General features: G+C 37.4%; 1 protein-coding gene across 2 annotated transcripts in view; it reads left to right on the top strand.

Moving 5' to 3' along the window:
* The window catches only part of LOC147180417 (receptor-type tyrosine-protein phosphatase N2-like), a 92,219-nt gene that overhangs the window by 34,452 nt on the left and 37,886 nt on the right, over positions 1-19,881 (top strand). For both annotated transcript variants that reach the window (XM_086071445.1, XM_086071454.1), the window contains one exon: positions 4,877-4,941. In XM_086071445.1, the coding sequence (XP_085927571.1) occupies positions 4,877-4,941 (65 nt within the window). The remainder of the gene's footprint in view (positions 1-4,876; positions 4,942-19,881) is intronic.

The raw sequence follows: 19,881 nt of genomic DNA, 5'->3' as shown, positions 1-19,881 counted from the left end.
CGGGATCTTTTAACGTTCACTAAGCGTGCCTGCGGGCGCCGCTGATGATGTCCACGATGTTGTTGTTTGCGCTCGGCGGTGGCGAGAAGAAAAGAAAACAAGCCCTCAGGCGGCAGACATGATTTGTAAAAAAAAAAAAAAAGAAAGAAAAAAGCTCAGAAAGTCTTTGATTTTGCAACTTTACCTGTAGCGGTAAAATTTCACTTTTGAACTAAAGTATTGGGACACAGACATGAATATAATATACAGAAGCATAAGACTGTGCAATTAATCAAAATTCAATTACAATTTCAATTATTACACTCCACAATTACAAAATTGGCACAATCGTAAACAAGTAAAAAATTATTAATACTAATTTTGAGTTGTTTAAATGTATATATTTGTACCACTTTTATTTTATTTTAAAAATAACTAATAAATCTTGTTTGGTCCAAAAGAAACTTGCGTAATTATATTGCGTTTCAAAGAAATCTATTTATCTTAATATTTTTTACGTTTGAAATGTTTCTTGTTTTGTACCAAAAAACAAATGATTGTCCCAATCGTGATTTGAATTATTACCAAATTAATCGTGATTAATATTTTCTTCATCATCAGGCAGCCCTACAGAAGCATTAGGACACATACAAGTGAACGTTAAAAGAAAAATCTGCCAATTAATTGGTCGGGCCGTAATATTAATATAAATAATTTTTAAAAGTGCAACATAAAAGATCAATTAATTTGTACAAAAGTATTGGCACACCAACAAAGTTAAGGAAATGTGGAGAATGGATAAAAGTATTGGGAGACTTGTCCCAACAAGTGTACTGTACTATTAGGAGTAAAATAAAAATAAATGCATCTAATCTAATTGAAGAAAAAATACAACATTTACGTCCCCCATTCAAGGATGCTTACTATTGCAACAGGGGTAGATAATCTATTATAAGATAAATTATTAAAATGTTACTATCATGAAAGTTACTATAAATTTATTAATATTATTTGAAAAACTACAGATTTTTATGCACCCGGGTCCGAGTCACTTGAGTACCAAGTTCCGATCCGATAGTATTTACTTTACTTCATATTTGTTTTGAATATATTTCAGAAAAAATATCCAAGCAAAAATTACCAATGTTTTTTGAGAATCAGATCCACCAAAAAATGTCTTGTCGTGGTGTGATATTCAATAAAAGTTGTATTTCAACGATGGAGTCGACACCAGCAAGGTGCTAAGACGCGAGGCTTCACCACCCGTCATTTATATTCTCTTGGACCTCGGCTGCGGTGATCAACTAATGTGATTACATCCCTGCTGTCGCCGCGGCGACAGTACAGCGCTACGTCCCCCCCTTTTGCCCGCTTACGTCCTCCCCGCCTCAGCGTTTGAGGGATGGCCGTTGTTTTCTTCTCATTATGCGACTCCTGAGATGCGGCGGCAAGGCCGCGGGGGGTTCGCGGGGGCGGCCCCGGTTCTTAATGGCGGAAATAATGAGCCAGTGGTGCTGGCAGCGCTTCATTCTGCCCGGCCGGGGCCTTCCCTTTTGTCCGGAGTGAAAAATGAGCCGTTTCTGACTGTGTTTTCCCCTCTCGGCTCCCGGCTTACATTGAGTTAACATAAAGCACAGCTCGGGACAGGGTTGGCCCGCGTGACAAATGAAGCGCCTCTGTGTGTTTTGGAGGGAAAATAACAGCGGCCTTCCGTGTACAAATGAGATTAGCGTTTTTTTCACCGACTTCCTAAGGGCCTGGTTTTTTTTCACTCTCACACTCTGCGACAAGCAAAGATGGAATATTGCCGGAGGAGGGAAACACTAAATAATTTGATTAGACTTCATTTCCTTTGCTTTGCCAACATTCTAAACTAAGTCAAGAATCTGGCCAAGAACCTAGTCCTGAACGTAGTCAAAACCAATTCACGAACCTCATCTAAAATATGTCAAGAACCAAGTCGCGGGCCAAGTCAAGAACCTGGTAGTCAAGAACCTGTTCAAGAACTACATAATGAACGTGGTCATGAACCAAATCAAGAACCAAGTCAAGTACTAATTCAAGAACCTATTCATAGACCTAGTCCAGGGCCGAGACAAGTACCAGGTCAGCAACTTAGTTAAGAACGGAGTCAAGAACCATGCAGGGAACTAAGTCAAGAACCAGATCAAGAGCCAAGTCAAGAATCAGATCTATAACTTATTCAAGAACCAAGTCAGAAACCTAAAGTGTGACCTACATCAAGAACCTGATAGTCCAGAACCTGGTCAAGATCCAAGTCACAAACCTGGTCAAGAACTATATAAAGAACCATGCCGAGAACTAAGTCAAGAATCTGGACAAGAATTTATTCCTGAACTTAGTCAACACCCAATTCACAAACCGTCTAAAATATGTCAAAAACCATAAAATATGTCAAGTACCATGTCAGCAACTTAGTCAAAAACAAAGTCAAGAACCATGCAGGGAACTAAGTCAAGAGCCAGATCACGAACCAAGTCAAGAGCCAAGTCAAGAATCAAATCTAGAACCTATTCAAGAACCAAGTCAGAAACCTAGTCCAGAACTAAATTGTGACCTAGGTCAATAACCTGATAGTCCAGAACATGGTCAAGAACCTGGTCAAGAACTTCATAAAAAAAAGGTGATGAAGCAAGTCAAGAACCATGTCAAGAACCAAGTCAAGAGCCAAGTCAAGTACTTATTCAAGAACCTATTCAAGGACCTAGTCTAGAGCCAAATCAAGTACCAGGTCAGTAACCTAGTAACTTAAGTCAAGAACCATGTAGAGAACTAAGTCGAGACAGATCAAGAACCTAGTCAAGAACCTAGTCCACAAACAAGTCAAGAAACCGTATGAACTCAATGAATCGCAGCCATTTTCATTGGAGCAACCCCTTCAATAGCAGCCATTTTACTGGATTTTGACTGATCTTGCAAGGCTCACAGAATAATGTGTTCTATTGCTATATAAACATGGAACATACCAAAAGAAAGATTAGACTCTCTTCTTTCATCAGAAAAAAGAATTGTGTTTCTATCTTTGTCCGTTTTTTTAGTTATCAGCGTTAGAATATAGCCAAGTTTTGTCGAAATTCCAATTCCTGAGAAAAAAAAAAACGTGGAAAAGGAGCTTTTTGTAAAAGAAACATTTCAAGCACAACTTTGACTTTAACGTGACAATTTTTTTCTTTTTGACAGCTCAAACATCTAAATATTTTTTTCATGCAATAAAACAACGTTCCAAAAAGTGCTTTTGATAACAAGATAACAGTTTATTGCACATCAAAATAAACAATTGACTGGTCTGCCGCAGCGTCCCGTCGTCCAGGGGTCGACGTGATGGGCTAAACGAGCCGTTAACCCGGCGGATCATCGCCCGACGGTTGCTCCGTGCGTTTGCTCGACGAACGGAGCGTCGTTCCTTGACGTGCAGCAACTCCACCGTTATGCTTTGATGAGCCGATGAGGATGCTTTTTTATTTTTTATTTTATTTTTTTTGCCAAAAAGCAATCCCTGCAGACTGTTTTGTTTTGCCGATCGCTTATTTTCTACTTCCTGTCTGCCCCCCCCCCCCCCCCCCGCGCTGCTCTACAACACGCTAGTAGTGACAGACGCGACTCCCAGTCCCAATCTACACTTCCTGCTTCTCTTCTTCTACAAGAAGATCCTTGCGTGATAATGGCCGTTCTTATACTTGCTGCCACCTGCTGGCCGTTTCTTTTTCAATAACATTGCAGTCAAGCCTAATCCATCGGTCAGAAGATGTGCCAGATCCTCCGGTACACTCTTGCATAAAAAAAAGAAGAAGCTTATGACGTATTGAGAGAGTTAAGTCAATAGCCAGGACAAGAACTGTGGCAAAAACCAAGTCGAGAAGCTCGTCAATAACTAAGCCTCGATACGATTCCTATTAGATGAGAATCATACCAAAAATCATGTCATTAACCAAGTCAAAAGCCATATTGAGAACCAAGTCAACCTAGTCCAGAACTTAATCAAGACCCAAGTCAACTAACTTATAGGGATAATTGACTCATTGAGCCCTTTTCAGCAGCAAAAAGTTAACATTTTGTCCAAAATTAATACGATATCTTCATTAGTTTTCATGTGCACGTAATACGTTTAAAAACACGACCAATCAAGGCTCACCTGTAAGCAAACTGTTTTCTGAGCACAGGTGATGTCATCTTCAGTCGACAGCAAGTAGCAAAGGTGTTTTCAAAGGTATTAAGTCAATTAAGTAAATTCGCCAGTTTATCAGCAAAATGGGGATGCTGTCATTGACGGATTGTCAAATTTATTGACGGATGGCGATTACGAAAACCCCTTCCGGCAATGATAAATTGGTCCATTTTTCAAAGTTTCCTGTCAATTGTCAACAAAATGGCCGTCCGTCATTGACGGATTGTCAAATTTATTGACGGATTGACGATTACATTGAAGGACGAAAAAACCCATCCGTCATTGCTCAATTGGTAAATTTTTTTAATTTCCCGTCAATCATCAACAAAATAGGCGTCTGTCATTGACGGATTGACGGACCTTCCGCCAATCTTGACGGAAGGCCCACCTCATTTCACAGCGTTTCATGTTTCTCCTCCGTCCCAACGAGTAAGAAAATGGTAATTTTTGCATCCGCTTGGTCGTTTTGACAATCCTGCCTGACTTCCGATACTCATCGGCATGTTTCGTGTCGCGGTACGTGGGTGGAGCTTTCGACGAGGGGGGCTTCTTGCGTCGAGATGAGTTGGCGACTTGGCACGTCCTCCCTTGCCCTCGGACCCGAGGGTGGGCGCCGTCCCATTCCGCATGCGTCGTCCCCAACTGGTGAAAAAATACACAAGGCTTGGTGAACTAACGCTTCTTCTGTTTTTGGTCTTTTCCTGGTTGCAGTGGAACAGAAAGCGTCGCTGGAGAAGAAAGCCAATGTCAGCATCCTGGAGGCGGGGCTAGCAGATGTGAGTAACATCGTCTCGGACGTGGCAGAGATTCGCCTGTTTTGCGGCGGTGGCGGGTACGTCTTTCGTTAGCATGACCGCCGGGGGCAGAGATGAGGGGGTTGAAAGAGGTAAGTGGGCTTCCGCTTGATGAAGTTGAGCCCAGAGTGTGGGAAAAATGACAAGCGTACGTGATTATGAGTATCGTTCCGTATGAATTCATGCTGTAATAACGGTCAAATGAGCAACGATGAGGACCAAGAAGCTTGTCGGCGTCTCTCGGCAATCATTGCTATTCTGATGCGATTCTCCTCTGAAAACTGCAGCCAATAGACTGCACTCACCTATTGATCCAGCAGTTAGTCTGCACCGATAATGCCGCGTGTCAAAGTCAGGGCGTTGGAGAGGGAGTGGGGGTGAGGTGGGCGGGGGGGGGGGGGGGCAAAGGATTGCGGCGAGCAGGGGGCTAAGAGTCAGTCAATGGGATCGATAGCGGCCTGCAAACATGAGCCAATTATAAGGACTCCAACCTGAGATGGCTAAAATGGGGCTGTCATTGTTTCAACGCTCTAAAAACACTTGGGTCAAAAATAAATCAATCGGGGTCAAAAATGGACCGATCCCACTACGTGGGTCAATTTGATCCAACTTTATGGGTTGTTTTCAACCAAAATGACCCCTTTTGGGGGATTGTTTTTGCACAAAACGACAAAAAATGTGTGGGGTCTTTTAAACAAAATAACCTCTCTAAGAAAAAAATCAACAAAATGACCACATTTTTTAATGGGGTTTTAAACACAAAATGACCCAAATTTTGCAGGTTGTTTTTGTACAAAATGACCTATGAAAAATAGGTCATTTTGTTTAAAACTCCCCCCAAAATTGAGTCGTTTTGTGCAAAACAACCCCCTAAAAAATGGGTCATTCTGTTCAAAACCAACACATTTTCTGGGGGGTTGTTTTGAACAAATCGACCCCATTTTTTGGGGGTGTTTTAAACAAAATGACCTCTCTAAGAAAAAGAAACAAAATGACCTAATTTTTTATGGGGGTTTTTAAAACAAAATGACCCAAATTTTGCAGGTTTTTGTACAAAATGACCCATAAAAAATAGGTCATTATGTTTAAAACACCCCCCAAAATTGAGTAGTTTTGTGCAAAACAAGACCCTAAAAAATGGGTCATTCTGTTCAAAACCAACACATTTTTTGGGGGGTTGTTTTAAACAAAATGACCCAATTTTTTAATGGGTTGTCTTAATGAAATACAATACCCAATTTTTTTTAGGTTGTTTGTACAAAATTATCTTTTTTTGGGTGGGGGGGTTAGGGTTAGGTTGTCTGAAATAAAATGACCCAAATGTTTTGGTTGTTTTATACAAAATGACCCATTGTGTTTACGAGCCACTCTGCAAATTCACAAACCAACTGGTGAAAAAGTGGAGAACCGGGTAAAGAACCAAGTCAAAAATCCAACAAAAAGCTGTCCATGCCAAGTCGTTTTTTCAGGTTTGTTCATCGTCTTCCAATGAACCTTCCGAGGGTTGAAGTCCGCGAAGGAAGATAATTGAGCTTAGATGCTGAAAGGCGTTGACGGCGGCGCATCCTTGAAACGTGGTCCGTCGGGTACGAGTGCTGCAAACAGTCGGCAATCTCCCGCAGGTGGTCCGACCTTGGCGGCTTTTATCAGACCACAAATGCTGGGAAAAGATTGCTTGATTCCACCCCCCCCCCTCCCTCCCACCACCCCCTCCAAAGCAATTCCGCCGTGCACTCTCTCACTTCGCTTGGAGCCAAAAGACAACGAAAAAAAAGGATAATAGACAATTGTAGATTTGAGCCAAGTGATGATTTCATCCTGATGCGGGAGAAGATTTGAATACTGATGGAGGTTTATCTCGCGACGCTTTTTAGAGGACAACACGCCACTTTTTAAAGGGCGTCGACACAAAAATAGTATGCCATTGTCATTGATTAACAATGAATCGCATCTATAAAATGAATAGGAAGACGTTTGTGCGTTTAAAGGACTCATCGAAATGGCGGCCTTGCGAAAGATAAGCGATCTTATTCAAGCAAATGGACGCCATTTGCTTTTGTTGCAACTCTCTCAAAATAAACTTGAATTAGTTGAGGAATGCTTGGCAGTTGCTAACTTCGAAGGCCATAACTACCCTTAAACATTCTTACTGAAAGTTTTCATCAGCGTGACTCGATTAATCATTGACCTTTGACCTATTAAATCGAAACTACTATTTTTATTTTATTGAATAATTGTATCTGATTCTATTTTTTAAACCCTTATGTTTCAGTTAATTTTTTTAAATTATTTTAAATATGATTCCATTTTATTTCCTCTCAATTTTTACATTTTAACAATTTATGAAGATATATTTCTTTAAATATATATATATTTTTTAAATGTACTACTGTATATCTATTAGAGGCAATATTTAAAAATATATATAATAGATTATACACTAAGCATAAAATTCATAAAAGTGTTTACCATTTAGTGTCATTTTTTAGTTTTTAGTTGGTTTTGTGATTATAATTGAATTATAAATAAATGATCTCATGGACCTCTTTGAGGACCTTTTACAGGAAGTTGAATTTGATTGAAGCACATCAAAAAACAGGAAACTGAAGCACTCAAAGTTGTTGCAGTTCTCCAAGGTCTTTATTTTAACATGGTCAGTTGATTTAAAAAATTGCAGACGCATTTCGACCTTTGCAGGCCTTCGTCAGGGCAACAATTTTTTTTTAACTGCAACATTTTTTTTTTTTGTGCTTTGTCAATCCCTCCACTGAAGAGCACCAATGAGACATTTATTTTTTTAAATCAACACATCCTCGTAGCGCTCCTGCATGTTCTGATTGCTTGAATCTCATATAAGAGATGACACTGAATATAAATAATAATTTTATTTTTTTTTTTAAGTAAAAATGCTCAATTCAAGGGGTAAATATTATTCTTTTTTTTTACTTTTCCTGTTAAACTGCTCTGATCGGCTGGATCGGGATGGGACGGTATTTCGTATTTTATGCAAAATTGGTGATCGGCCGAAATGTCTTCATTTGCTTGATCGATCAATGACGTCGTTGGTCAGCCAGTCCCTCGACTGTAGAGTAAATCAAGTTTGGAAATAGATCGATTGCTCCATCTTCTGATGGAATTGCTGATCGGTTGTTTTTTTTTTTTTTAGTTGCTTGGTGATCTGCCCAAAAAATCCTGATTGTGCAAAGGCTAGTAATTATAATTTTTATAGTGCCTTCCAATATACCCACAAATTATTTGTTTTATTTTTAATTTGCAAAGTAAAAACACTAGTGTTTTTTATTTTATTTTGGGCTCCGGAAACCAATTCCGATACCCAGTTTAACAAAATCGGCCGATACCGTACCGATACCGATAGCACGCTGTTTGAAAACATTTTTTTCAACTAAATACTAATTTGGATTTAAAACCATCATGGCTTGTTCAGGCAACCCCCCAAAAAATCTTTTGTGAAACAGGAAAAAAAGATACAGAATGAGTCCAATAGAACTTTTTAAATAATTTCTTAATAATGACATCCTCATGTTCTCCTGATACCGGTATCAGAACAACACCAAAAAAAAACACAGAGGCTACATGAATCAGCAGTAATATTAATCTGTGCCGGAAAAAATGAGCTCCTCAAAATCCCGAGATATGTAAATAAAAAAATTCTAAAATTAAATAACTACAATTCAAAAATCAATGTCATGGAGAGACACAAAAAGTGATCTACAATAAGGCGAGAGATTGGTGTAGTTATTGTACCGAAAAACGTATAAAATCGTTCTATTTTAAATATTGCTATGGTCCCAAAAATGTATTTATATGTTTTTTTTTATGCTAGGGCATACAAAAGGCTTTAATGCAGCCTCTGACCTGAAGAGGTTTTTTAAAGCAATGGTAGTTATTACAAACACGTCCAGCGGGTGGGAGCAGAGTATAAGAGATCAACCAGGGCCATGTTGAAAAAAAAAGCTCTTTCCCGACTGTTTTAAACAGATTTGTGAATAATGATGAAACTATATTCTAATGCTAATTGTTGCAAAACAGAAACAGATACAAATATACTTTTTTTTCCTGATGAAAGAAGAGACTCTTAATATTCTTTTGGTAGGTTCCATGTTTTTATAGCAATAGAACACCATATTCTGTGGGCCTTGCAAAATCAGTCCAAAAGCAGTAAAACAGCCCGGAGCGAAGGGGGTTGCTTCAGTTAAATAGTAAAACTAGGCACTTTGATTACACTTACCGTAATATTTGACATGCACTCTGAAACTTCAGCATCAATATTGCATGTATGCAAATGTAGAATGTGAGAACAAAAGTCCCAACATCATTTCTTATTTTTTAAACATTTTTGAGGCCTTAACATGTTTTTCGAATCTTGTTTACCCTGAACAACAAATCCAAGATTTTGAATTGACGACATGCACTTGCTTCCAACCCCCCCCCCCCCCACCCCCACCCCGCCCCGTGATGCAACACCTGAGTAATACATTTAATATTCGGCTGCAGTCCGGAGAGAAATTGTTTCTTTCTTGGTGTTGAAGCGTGGACGTTCCTCGGTCCCTTCTTGTGCTTCCTCTGGAGGACGCTACCAAGTGTCAAGGAAAGCGCCTTTCCAGTCACTCGAAAATTGAAAAATACATTTGATTCGCATTCATAAGGCCTCGTTTTAAAGTACTCGGAAGCTTTACAGAAACACATGAGCAACAACAACAACAGAAAGAAAAAATGAGGTAACAGGCAAATGGTCAAAAAGTAGTGTTAGAATAAATGTACATAAGTTATCCCATATTTACTCTCATAGTGATGCAACGCATGGCTCCTGCTCCTGCAGCTGGAAAACCAGAACTAAGCCCTTATCACAAGATAAGGACTGAAACATTTTGTTGTTGGAGCGCCAAAGAAAAAGACACGTCTGTATTGTTCTGCTGTGTCACCCCTCCCCTTTAGAGCAGCAAGCGCTATGTAACTATGGAACGCCCTGTAAAAAAATAGGAGGCCCGCTGGATATGTGTCCAGAGCAGATAGGAGATTGTAACTTGAGTACATCTCTGTCCGGTTCTCCTCGTGAGCAAAAATATTTTAAGTCTCTTGGCTTCCTTCATTTTCTATTGTTTATGAAATGTTCGAGGTTGACTGAACCCGACAAGTCGTTTGATGAGTTTTTGTTCATATTTCAGCTCTCAGAGTTGAAGACGAGCTTTTCTTTTCCTGACATTCCCGCTGTTCATTTTGCCTTTTCATCTCAAGCGGGTCACCCTCATCTCAAGTTTTGCAAATATTTGGCTGGCGGGAGTGCGAGGGGTGCGCCCGTATGGTCCCACGGCGCCTCTTTTGTCCCGCGCGGCATCCCGGCAAGGGCGGCAGAGTGGCGGCACAAAAGGAGAATCTTTTCACGGTCCGACCGTCGCCCGGCGTTTGTGGATGTTTGCCGTGTCGGCGTGTCATTCACGAGCTGTCGTCAGAAAAATGCACCACTATGAGTGACGTGTTGTGAGGACCGCTTCTACTTTTGTCCAAACTTCAATAACACGGAGGAATGTCAGGCAATGGAGACGATCTTGCACGCTTCCGCTCATGGAAAATTTTAGGATGTCGTTTTGCTCGTTCATTAAGGTGGGATGAAATTACAAAGGTTCTTGTCTTTTTTCAAGAAGGAAGTCAGAATCCAAATAATGTCATAGATAAATATATATTTTTTACACATCTAAACTGTTGAATTTTATTTTTCAAGATGAACATTTTTTTTTTAGAAAGTCAGAATATTTCAAGAATAAAATAATGTTTTTGCATGAATTCTTTTAAAAGTGACATAAAAAAAAAGCTTTTTTGAAAAAGAAAAAATATTTCAAGAATTTTGTTAAAGGAAATAAATTGTAATATTTTGAAGATAAAGGAAATATAAAAGATGTATTTTGAGGTGATAAAGGGCAGAATTAATTACATGAAGGATTTTCGTAAATCGTACATTTACATTGTCATATTTTTAAAAACAATTAAATAAAAAGTAAATTTGGAAAATTATGCTTTTTGCAAATTAAAAAATACTCTTGAGTCAAAGATGAAGTCATATTTTTGTGGTTAATAACGGCATTTATTTTGAGAATTTTTTGGGGGTTGAAAAGTAAAAATTTGGAGGGTAAAGTCAGTCTTCCGAGAATTATTATTTTTTCAAGATAAAAGTCACTCTTTTATGAGGTCATGTTTTGGAAGATTGATTTCATAAAACTAGTTGTAATCTTTGAAAAAAATAAGGTCTAATTATTTCAGCATAGAAAGTAGGATTTTGGTGGCATCATATTTTGAGAAAAAAAAATTCAAAGAAGAATCTGATTTTTTTCCAAGATTAAATAAAAGATTTTGTGAAAATAAAATCCGAGGAAAAAAGTTAAAAATTTTCAAGTCCGATTTTTTTCAAGTTTAAAAAAGTAACATTTCGAGAGAGAAATCATACATTTCCTTGAAAAAGGAAATTAACAGGGCAGTCATAATTTAAGGTGTTAGATATAAGATTTTGCAAAAATAAAGTTGTATTCATTTAAGGAAAAAAGTTTGAATCTTTCAAGAATAAAATCGTTTTTTTTCTGACAGAAGTTTTTTCTCTTGGAAAAAAGTCTGAATCTCGTGGGAATAAAGTTAGATATTTTGCGTGCTAAAATATCAATATATCAACATGTGGCTACTATGGCTTCATGCTACGAGCGAGTAAATTAGCCAGAATTAGTTAGCGGTCGGATTAACATTATAGTGGGAACATTATAGACATTGGATTCATGTTACATTTTATTCAATTCAATTGATCTCCTCCCGTCTGTTCCCTGTGTTTGTGCACGTTGCACGTGCGAGCTGCAGATTTGAAAGGGGGCGTGTCACTGTGTGTCACATGACAGCGTCGCAGTGACAGATTAACAGAGACAGATTTAAGTCCAGTTTTTTTATGAAGTATAATAGTAGAATTGAAGTTGCCCGATCCCTGCGTTGCAAGTTGTTGCAGTCTTAATAATAGGGATAGATCGCGCCGATAGTCAGCTTTTTGACAAATATCGGCATCGGCCATTTTGAAAAATTTAGACAGCCGATAATCAATTTAAATAATTGTTCAGAGAAAAATAAATCAGGGAACTAATTATTCAAATGTTCATAGATGCTTCTGGGTCAGAAGCATGGGAACCCTCTGCACGTTCTGTTTTTGTTTGAAATTAAAACTAAGATATGTTAAAATTTTAATACTTGAGATATTTATAAATGTTAAAAAAAAAACTTTATTTAGCAAACAATTTTGTTTGAAATTAAAACAAAGATATGTTAAAATTTTAATACTTGAGATATTTATAAATGTTAAAAAAAAAACTTTATTTAGCAAACAATTTACTTAAGTTTTTCTGTAACTTTTGAAGACATGCTACTGCCCCGGGAAGATCCCGGAACTTTTTGTTAGTTAAAATTGTATTATTTAATTTTTTATTATTTTTTAGTTTATGAACCCTAATCGTTGTTCAATAAACATATGCTTATAGTAAAAGAATAATCAGATTTGTATTTAAAAAAAAAAAATTGATAAACATAAAATAAAATAATGTATTTTTTAAACATTTTCCATTTTATTGAAAATAAATATTGCGTCCAAATGTCGATTATCGCCGTCCTTGACTATTTTTTTCTAAGAACCTAAACGTTGTTCAATAAACATATGCTTAAAAAAATTACAAATCAGAGCTGGAGTTTGTATTTTTAAATGTTTTGATAAACTTATATATATTTAAAAAAAACAATATTTTCGCTTTTACTGAAAATGAATATTGCATCCAAATATCGGTTATCGGCGTCCTTGATTACTAATAACGGTCAATCTTTTTTATGAATACTAAACGTTGTTCAATAAACATATGATTCAAAAATAAATAAAATCAGAGCCTGAGTTTGTATTATTTTTTTTGATAAACAAAATATATATATATATACATATATATATATATATATATATATATATATATATATATATATATATATATATATTTATATATATATATTTTTTTAAACAACAATATTTTCCCTTTTACTGAAAATGAATATTGCATCCAAATGCCGGTTATCGGCGTCCTTGACTACTAATAACAATCAATCTCTTTTACAAATCCTAAACGTTCAATAAACATATTCTTAAATAAATTAAAAATCACAGCTGGAGTTTGTATTTTTTTACATTTTTGATAAAAATAAAATAATTTTGAAACAATATTTTCCCTTTTAGAGAAAATGAATATCGGCTCCAAATATCGGTTATCGCCGTCCAGGACGACGAACAATCGGTATCGGCCCTGAAAACCCCCCATATCGGTCTATCTCTACTTAATAGTGGTGTTAGTGTTTAAGGAAAAGGATCGCGGCGCCGATCGCGCTCCCTCCTCCGCGAGGCTGCGAGGGGCCGCGTGGGGGGCTGAGCGCGGAATTAGCAAGATGGCGCGCACATACCAACAAGCGTCTTGAGTGGCTGCCACCTCCAGCTGTCACAAAGGGCCACAAAAGGAGATGTGGGGGCGTGTCTCTGCTTTGGCCGGGTTGAATAGAAAGATCAACTGAAGAGCCCCCCCCCGCCCCCCCACACCTCCGCACACGCACACACACACTTGAGGAGAAGGAGCTTGTCATCTGCATCAGGCGGCTTCACCGCTCATTGGTCTCCTTTTCAAGATGGACGCCACACACTGGATGGTACACGCACTCACTCAACACGTTCTCACAAAATAGCAGACGGGGGTACATTTCTCTTCCACCTGTTCCTCCTTCCGTTGGTCTCTTCCAACACACGCACACGCACACACACGTCAATCAACAATGAGAATTAACGAGTTGGTTACCAGCGGTGGAGATGCAACAAAAGAAGTGTGCGTGTGCGTCTAATTTAAAAGTACAAATGATCAAAAAGGACAAAAAAAAAACGAAGAAAAAAAACCTGCATAAATATTCCGGCCGTCTCTTGTGATGAAGGGAAATCTGGTGGCCCGGTTGCCACGGCAACAACGGTGACGGCGATGCTCCACAATGCTCACGAGTGACAAAAGTATTGGGACACCTCCAAGAAGTCGAGTAACAAATGAGACGGCAAAAGGAAATGTGGGCAAAAGTATTGGGACACTGATAAGAAGTGAAAGAGGAAGAAAATGTGGATTTTGGTGAAAAGTAAAAAGTAAACCAATAATAAGACGTAGACAAAAGTGTTGGGAGATTAGCAGGAAGTGAAGACAGTTTCAAATTTGGGCTTTTTTTTTTTTTTTTACACCTTCAAGAAGCTAAGAAAAAAAAAATCAAGTTTGGACTAAAGTATCAGGACACCTTATGGAAGTGAAGAAAAAATCTTTTTTTTCTTTAATTCACTATAAAAAGAATCGTGTTTCTTCGTCTCCCCAAACATATCTTACTTTATCGTGCGTGTGACGTAGTTTCGGTCAAAACGTGCAACGTATATCCGGTCTTGTAGTCGCTTATTGGCAAAACCCGTTTCCATCGCCAACATGCGCATTTTCCTTTTTTCAATACGCTTCAAAAACCACACCCTCCAAGTGTCAAAACTTTTTTTGCGAATTTCTGGCGTTTCCATTCAGTTTCTTTTTCACAACTCTTGAAAATTCTAATAAAAATAGCTGGATGGAAACCCACCCAATGTTTTCCTTTTTTAAAGAATGAGATAAAATTAGGGCTGGTTTTCAAAAATCTAATAATCGATATCGATTTTCCTTTTCAAGCCAGATATCGATTCATAAAACCATGAATCAATTGTTTTAATCTCCTTTTCCCATACATTTTTAAGAAAATATAATTTTAAAGGCCAATTTTTTTGTGTATCTTAGTGTTTTCTTCAAATTTAATGTTCACATGAATTTAAAAGTATTTTCTTACATTTCTGAAAGACATGACTTATTGCACTTGAAGACAATTCAGAATCTCTTTAATTTATATTTACAGTGATTGAATTAGAATTATGAAAATATTTCCATCTCATCCTTGCTGAAGTTAATGTTTGTGTAACACACAAGTGATTATAATATGTGTTACTTTCATTAATAAATTTAATTTGACCAGTTACTGCCTCTGCAAAATTGATTTTGGAATTTAATAATTGTGGCGTCTTTAATCATATCCTTGACACTTAAAAATAATTGATGTGCCATAATTAATCGATATCGGATTGAATTGAGGTGAACCAAATCGGTAAATCGAATCGAACTGAACTGTTGTGAATCGAAATCTAATCAATTGAGGGAATTAGAATCGAAAGCCAAATCGGAAATCGAATCGAACTGAACTCTTGTGAATCGAAATCGAATTGATTGAGGGAATTAGAATCGAAAGCCAAATCGGTAAAATGGAAATCAAATCGAACTGAACTCTTGTGAATCGAAATCCAATCGATCGAGGGAATTAGAATCGGAAGCCGAATCGGCAAAATTGACTTTGAATCGAACTGAACTCTTGCGAATCAAAGTTGAATCGATTGAGGTAATTTGAATCAGAAGCCGAATCGGTAAAATCTAAAGTGAATCGATTGAGGGAATTAGAATCAAACATTGAAATTGAATCGAACTAAACTCTTGTGAATCGAAATCAAATCGTGCTGAACTCTTGTGAATCGAAACCGAATCGATTGAGGAAATTAGAATCGAAGGCCGAATCGGTAAAATCTACAGCGAATCAATTGAGGGAATTAGAATCGGAAGCCGAATCGGCAAAATTGAAATTGAATCGAACTGAACTCTTGCAAATCAAAATTGAATCGATTGAGGGAATTTGAATCAGAAGCCGAATCGGTAAAATCTAAAGTGAATCGATTGAGGGAATTAGAATCAAACATTGAAATTGAATCGAACTAAACTCTTGTGAATCGAAATCGATTCGAACTGAACTCTTGTGAATCGAAATTGAATCGATTAAGGAAATTAGAATTGATACCCAGCCCTAGATTGAAATTTGTGGCATTTGGACAAAAGTCATCTACAGGAACAAAATGTCCACTTTGGACAAAAGTATTGCAAAACATATTCAGGAAATACAGGAAATGAAAATGTGGGGTTTAAACAAAAATATCGACACACATTGAGATTTATTTAGCAGAACTTAAAAGATGTATTTTATTAACAAACGGCAATATTTTTTACTGTTACTTTTTATTTCAATGAGACGATGACATGTCAAAATGATTCCCACTCTTCCTCTTTCTCCTGTCGGCAACATGTGGAGTTGTCACCATGGCGACGGGGGTGGGCTGAGGGGGTGGCGGCGCCGTTGACATGTGCGGGAGACAGGCAGGGATTGGAGAGCGGGAAAAGGCCCGGGGTTGGGGGGGGTGGGGCGCTGGGCAAGCAATAAAAGGGGGACCGCCCCCTCCGCCCTTGTGCACTTTGAAAGGCGCTGGCGTGGACTCTTCATCGCTCCTCATCCTCCATGCATTCGGCCAATCCCAAAATGGTTTTTCTCCCGCTCGGACGTGCCGGGAAAACGAGGATGAGGAGGAGGAAGATGAGGAGGAGGTGAGAGGCAGGCGACTTCCTCTCGCCCGCCGTCGCCGTGGGAAATATGGCAGCTTCCCGGTAATTATTGATCACGTTTCAGCATGCGGTCGGAAAAGTTCATCGCTACGTTGATGCGGTTTTATTTGTCTCCGTCACGCTGGAAAATCAATAAAGTTTTATTGCCTCGAAAGGGAGCAAGTTTCATTTTGGTTGACGCTGAAATATGAGAGATTTTTTTTTTTCCGAATTGGATATAAATATAATTTGATGCTGGTTCATGATCGAAATGTGAGTTTTTATGCTGAAACATTTTTGATGTACGAAACCGGATTTTGTTATTCGATGCTGAAACATGATGGCTGACAAGATTGAAAGTTGGCTGAGAGAGATGACATTTAAAAAAAAAAAAATGCTGAAACATGACAAGATATTTTTTCCCGACGTGATAGAAATATTAGATTCATGATCGATATGCGGGTTTTTGTGCTGAAACATTTTTTGATATACGGTAGATGTGAGTAATGGAAGTTTCATGTTGGCTGATGCTGAAACTTGAGAGATGTTTTTGTCTAAAATCATTTTGATGATTTGATGCAGAAATGTGATCGAATTGTGAGTTTGAGGCGGAAGCTTGATCGGAAGCAGATTTTGTATTCGATGCTGAAACATGATGGCCGACAAGATTGCAAATTGAGTTTGACTTGGGCCGAGAAAGAGATTAAAAAAAAAAAAATGCTGAAACATGATCGAGATGTAAGTAGTAGAAGTTTAATCTCGGTTAAATATGAGAAATGTGTCTTTTTTTTATTTTTTATCAAGCATTTTATGAATGTGAATCATGCTGGAGCATGATCGAAATGTGATATTTTTTGGTGCTGAAATATGCTAGAATTTTTTACTACTGAAACATGATCAAAATGTTCAATTAATGTAAACGTTATGATCAAGACACGATGCACCAAAAATTCTCAAGAAATTGGATGCTGAGACAATCAAATTGTAATTGATGTTGAAACACGATCGCATTATATTTGGTAGTGACACATGGTACGAAATTTGGCAATGCCCGATTTTAAATTTGAATCTCTGCTGCTAAAACATGCTCATTTTCAATGTTGTTTGCCAACGTAATGCAGGAACAAGGTCGGAATCCGTTCGATTTTTGCTCCCGACACTTAAATGTGCTTGAAACGAGGTCGAAGAAGTTGAAGTGCAGCCTGACGGATGTTTCGAGTAGTCTGCTGCTGAAACATGATCGAAATGAGTAAATAATAATAACAACAAACATTGAATGGCAAAAAAAATGTGCTTGATGCCATAACAAGAATGAAAATTTTAATTGATACAGAAACAGGCTATAACATTTGTTTATAGTTGTTTGCTAGTGAAACGTGATGCTGAAACCGGGTTTGAAATTCCATCGAGAAAATGCTTGAATATGTTTGCAGTAACGGAATTTAAGCACGTTTGTAGTTTGCTGTGGAAACATGATCGAAATGAATAAACATTCAACTTAGTAACTTATGTGCTTAATGCTGCAATATAACAAGTGCTTGATGCTGAAACATGGTCGAAAATTCGTTTGAAAAAAACATGCTTGATTTACAAACAGGCTAAAATGCGTTTTGAGCAATTTGCTGCTGAATCGTGATGGAAATGAAATGACACTTCATTCAACAAAAATGCGGCATGTCGAAATATGGCCGACATTTCATTAAAACGATGTTTGCTGTTCTCGGGACTTAACGTTTCGTCAAGCGCGAGTTGCGCTTTATATCAGTGTCACCATACATAACAATGGCCGCCTGCTGCAGTTCACCCTTTGACTTTTTCACTCCACTTGAATAAGAACCAGGCCCAGCAACACACACGCACGCACGCACACACACAAAATGCAATTGATTGAATGTTTTCAGTCAATTTAATCCAATTTAATCCAATTTAATCCAATTTCCACGAGCAGTGTTTCCACTTCAAGAGTTGTGTGTCGTCTAATGCTGAAAGATGCAAGACATTTGGCGTATTTTGGATGGAGGACCAAAACTGCCAAAATAAAGAATAAATAAATGCATAAAAGTGTTTTCAAAAAAAAGGGATATAAAAATATAATTCAAAACAAAAATATATCAATGAAAAAAAAATAAAATAATTATATATATATATATTGCCGTATTTTGGATGGAGGGCCAAAACTGCCAAAATAAAGAATAAATAAATGCATAAAAGTGTTTTCAAAAAAAGGGATATAAAAATATAATTCAAAACAAAAATATATCAATGAAAAAAAAAAAAAATTATATATATATATATTGGCGTATTTTGGATGGAGGACCAAAACTGCCAAAATAAAGAATAAATAAATGCATAAAAGTGTTTTAAAAAAAGGGATATAAAAATATAATTCAAAACAAAAATATATCAATGAAAAAAAAAAAAAATTATATATATATATATTGGCGTATTTTGGATGGAGGACCAAAACTGCCAAAATAAAGAATAAATAAATGCATAAAAGTGTTTTCAAAAAAGGGATATAAAAAAATAATTCAAAACAAAAATATATCAATGAAAATTTTTTTTTTTATATAATATATATATATATATATATATATATATATATATATATATATATATATATATATATATATATATATATATATATATATCACAGTGCTGCTCCAAAATTTGTGAACCCTGCAGGCATGGTCAGATTTTTTGTATAAAATATTAAAATAACCTTATTAAATGTTTAGTCATACCCAAATCTACAATGCTGACATTGAAAATAATACAAATAAAAATAATGATAATATTGTCACTCATTCTTGAGCAAAAGTTGTTGATTTAAGAAAAAGTCAGATTTCATGGCTGCAAAAGTATGTGAACCTCTCACTTAATCGGACATCGCACCTCCTTTTGCAATGACGACTTCATCCCAACACTTTCTTTCGTGACTTATCGGTCTTTCGCATCGACTTTGTTGTTCTTCAGACATTCCTTGGTTGTATTGCTGGAATGCTTTGGATTCTTGTTATCTTCTACCAGCCTGTAACTTCACAAAGAACGGCTTCAGGTTATGATCCAGGATTTCACAATATTCCTCTGAATTCATGATTCCCTGGACTATGTGGACTAGTCCAGGTCCTGAGGATGAAAAGCCAGCCCAGAACTGAACATTCTCACCACCCTGCTCCACTGTAGGGTGACGGTTCTGTTGCTGGTATGCAGTGTTGACTTTTCACCAAACGTGACTGTGACCAAACGGTTCCATTTTGGACTCATCTGTCCACAGAAGGGACTTCCAAAAAGCTTCAGGTTTGTCCAGGTACTCTCTGGCAAAGTTGAGATGGGCAGCTTTGATCTTTTTTTGTGAGCAGAGGCTTCTACCGAGCAGGCCTTCCATGAAAGC

Source organism: Leptonotus elevatus, chromosome 1 (assembly GCF_054856555.1).
Source record: "Leptonotus elevatus isolate MCC_2025b chromosome 1, RoL_Lele_1.0, whole genome shotgun sequence".
In the NCBI taxonomy this organism is placed as follows: domain Eukaryota; kingdom Metazoa; phylum Chordata; class Actinopteri; order Syngnathiformes; family Syngnathidae; genus Leptonotus; species Leptonotus elevatus.
This window is presented reverse-complemented; position numbering and strand designations above follow the sequence as displayed.